This window comes from Coenobita brevimanus, chromosome 78 (assembly GCF_032717465.1).
Source record: "Coenobita brevimanus isolate Jiangsu-jjx chromosome 78, ASM3271746v2, whole genome shotgun sequence".
Lineage (NCBI taxonomy): Eukaryota > Metazoa > Arthropoda > Malacostraca > Decapoda > Coenobitidae > Coenobita > Coenobita brevimanus.
The window spans coordinates 534,893-537,611 of NC_137031.1; the positions used below are offsets into that span (position 1 = coordinate 534,893).

The following is a 2,719-nucleotide window of genomic DNA, read 5'->3' on the forward strand; positions in this document are numbered from 1 at the left end:
TCCCCCTGCTCCTCTTTCTTTGCCCCCTCCCCTCCTTCTCTTTACCCCTCCCCTTCCTTTTCCCTTGTCCCTCCCCTCCTCCTCCTTCCTTGCTCCCCTCTCCCTCCTCTTTCCTTGCCCCCTTTCATCTTTACTTCTCCCCCTCTTCTTTCCTTGGCCCCCTCCCCTCCTCCTCTTCTCTTAGCCCTCTCCCCTCCTCCTCTTTCCTTGGCCCCCTCCCCTCCTCCTCTTTCCTTGGCCCCCTCCCCCTCTCCCCTCCTGGCGGACGGTACCAAACAGCATCTTTTGTCTGATTTATTATTAAGCAAGTATATATTTCATTTCAGATTCTTCAGTGATGTCCAGAAAGCGGGTGTACAAAGAAGAATTCCATGACATTGGGTTTACGCTTCTCATCGATCGTGGGGTCGAAAAACCTCAATGTGTTAGATGTGGGGAAGTGCTCAGCCATGAGTCGCTTAAAGAAAACAAGCTCGAGCGCCATCTCCACGGAAAACACCCGACGCTGGCGGGGAAAGACCGCCAGTATTTCAAGAGGAAAGAACAACTGCAGCGTCAGCGGTTGGACACCCCTATGAACACAGGAGTGTATTCTGTTCGACAAGCAACAATTGCATCCTATCTGGCTGCAAAAAGAATTGCTAAGTGTAAACAGCCACATACAATTGGGGAAAAGTTGGTGAAGCCAGCAGTCCTCGATGTGGTTTGTACTATTTTCGGAGATGATGCGGTGAAAAAAAAAAAAAAATAAATAAATAAACTATTGCACTGTCAGACAACAAAATGAGCGACGGATTCAAGAGATGTCGGAAGACATCAAAGAACAGGTAGTGGCTGCCATCAAGGAGAGCGGAAACTTCAGCTTGCAGTTGGTTGAGTCAACTGACGTCAGTGACGCTGCACAGCTCTTGGTATATGTGCGGTACCAAGGGAAGAATGACATGGAAGAGAAATTCCTGTTCTGTAAACGACTGGAGACGACACCAACAGGTGAAGATCTGTTCAAGTTGGTTGACAGCTTCATCAAGAAAGAAGGCCTCAGCTGGGATCAGTGCTTCAGTGTGTGCACGGGTGGTGCACCTGCAGTGCTAGGGGCACATCAGGGTTTCACCGCTAGGGTGAAACAAGTCAACACCGAAGTGATAGTGACTCATTGTCTGCTCCACCGGGAAAACCTTGCCTCCCGGAAACTGTCACTTGAGCTTAACTCTGTGATAAAAGATGTGATTCAAATAGTGAATTTTTTTAAACCATGAGCTCTGAATTCCAGGCTGTTCAGTCAGATGTGCTCTGCTATGGGGTCGGAATATGAACACCTGCTTTACTACTCTTGTGTCAGGTGGCTGTCCCGAGGGAAAGTGCTCCAGAGAGTGTTGGAAATGCGTGCAGAGGTTGAAATCTTCTTGAACGAGAAGAAACATGCACTGGCATCAAGGCTTACAGAACCAAGGTGGTTGCTTAAACTGGCATATCCAACAGACATATTTACAGTGTTGAATTTGCTGAATATATCCATGCAAGGAACAGAAAAAACTCATCTCTTTGTGTCAGAAAAGCTCAAGGCATTCAAGGCGAAACTGAGGTCGTGGAAGGGAAAGATTGAGCGGGGGAAAACTGCATCCTTTCCACTCTTGAACCTTTTTCTGGAAGATGAAGACGTCACGCTTGTGGACGAACAAAGTGTATTGATGAGCACCTTGAAAAGTTGAGTGAGGAGTTTGACAGATATATTCCGGATGAAGAGTTGCATGAGAAATACAAATGGGTGCGCAGACCCTTCGATGTCCACGTCAGAGACCTCTCAGAAGAGGAGTCTTCCATCCCAAATCTGCAAGAGGAGCTCATCGAGGTGCAACATGATGAAACAGTCACTAGCAGTGTTCTGGACTACTGTGAAGGAGAAACTAGTCCTCGGCAGTGAGGCTGTGAAAGTGTTGTTGCCGTTCGTTACAACCTATTTGTGTGGATCAGGGTTTGCATATCTGGCTGCCATCAAAACGAAAAGCAGAAATTGGGTGCAACCTGAACATGATTTAAGGGTAGCACTTTCTACGACTAAGCCATGAATGGAAATGCTTACCAGCCAGATCCTGGTCCAAGGCTCTCATTAAAATCAATTTATCAGTTGATAAAAAAATATTTTTATTTTAGTTTGTCTTTGTGGAATGTGACAAAATATTGTTTCATAAGTGGATGTTTTGGTTCAAATGAAGCCTTTAAATTTCTATAACTAAACTAACATTTAATGATGTTAATTTTGTCTTTTTCAACCTTACAGCACCTCTCTCACACGGCTATTAATTACACTTGCCCTGTACCGTTACAGCGTACAACCAGTAATATACAATAATACATTACATACAGTGTATAAAACCAGTGGGTCGCGGTCATGGCTACATGTGCAGGATTGGGGTCGCCTGGAAAAAAGGTTGGCAACCACTGCTCTAACTCATGAGCATTCTCAATCACTCTCTCTCTCTAAATAATATCTCTTAATTATACGGCAGTTTCTTCTTCTGCTCTAACTCATGGCCATTCTCACTCACTCTCTCTCTAAATAATATCTCTTAATTATACGGCAGTTTCTTCTTCTGCTCTAACTCATGGGCACTCTCTCTCGCTCTCTCTAAAAAATATCTCTTAATTATACGGCAGTTTCTTCTGCTCCAACTCATGGTCACTCTCTCTCACTCTCTAAATCACATCTCTTAACCATGCT

The 2,719-nt window shown here is 45.0% G+C and overlaps 1 protein-coding gene across 1 annotated transcript; it reads left to right on the forward strand.

Moving 5' to 3' along the window:
* Positions 1-803: 803 nt before the first annotated feature.
* Positions 804-1,921, forward strand: LOC145408628 (protein FAM200C-like). Its single transcript, XM_080279315.1, has 3 exons — positions 804-1,192; positions 1,271-1,450; positions 1,657-1,921. The coding sequence occupies exons 1-3, from the start codon at positions 804-806 to the stop codon at positions 1,919-1,921; spliced, it is 834 nt and encodes a 277-aa protein (XP_080135441.1).
* The last annotated feature ends 798 nt before the right edge of the window (positions 1,922-2,719 follow it).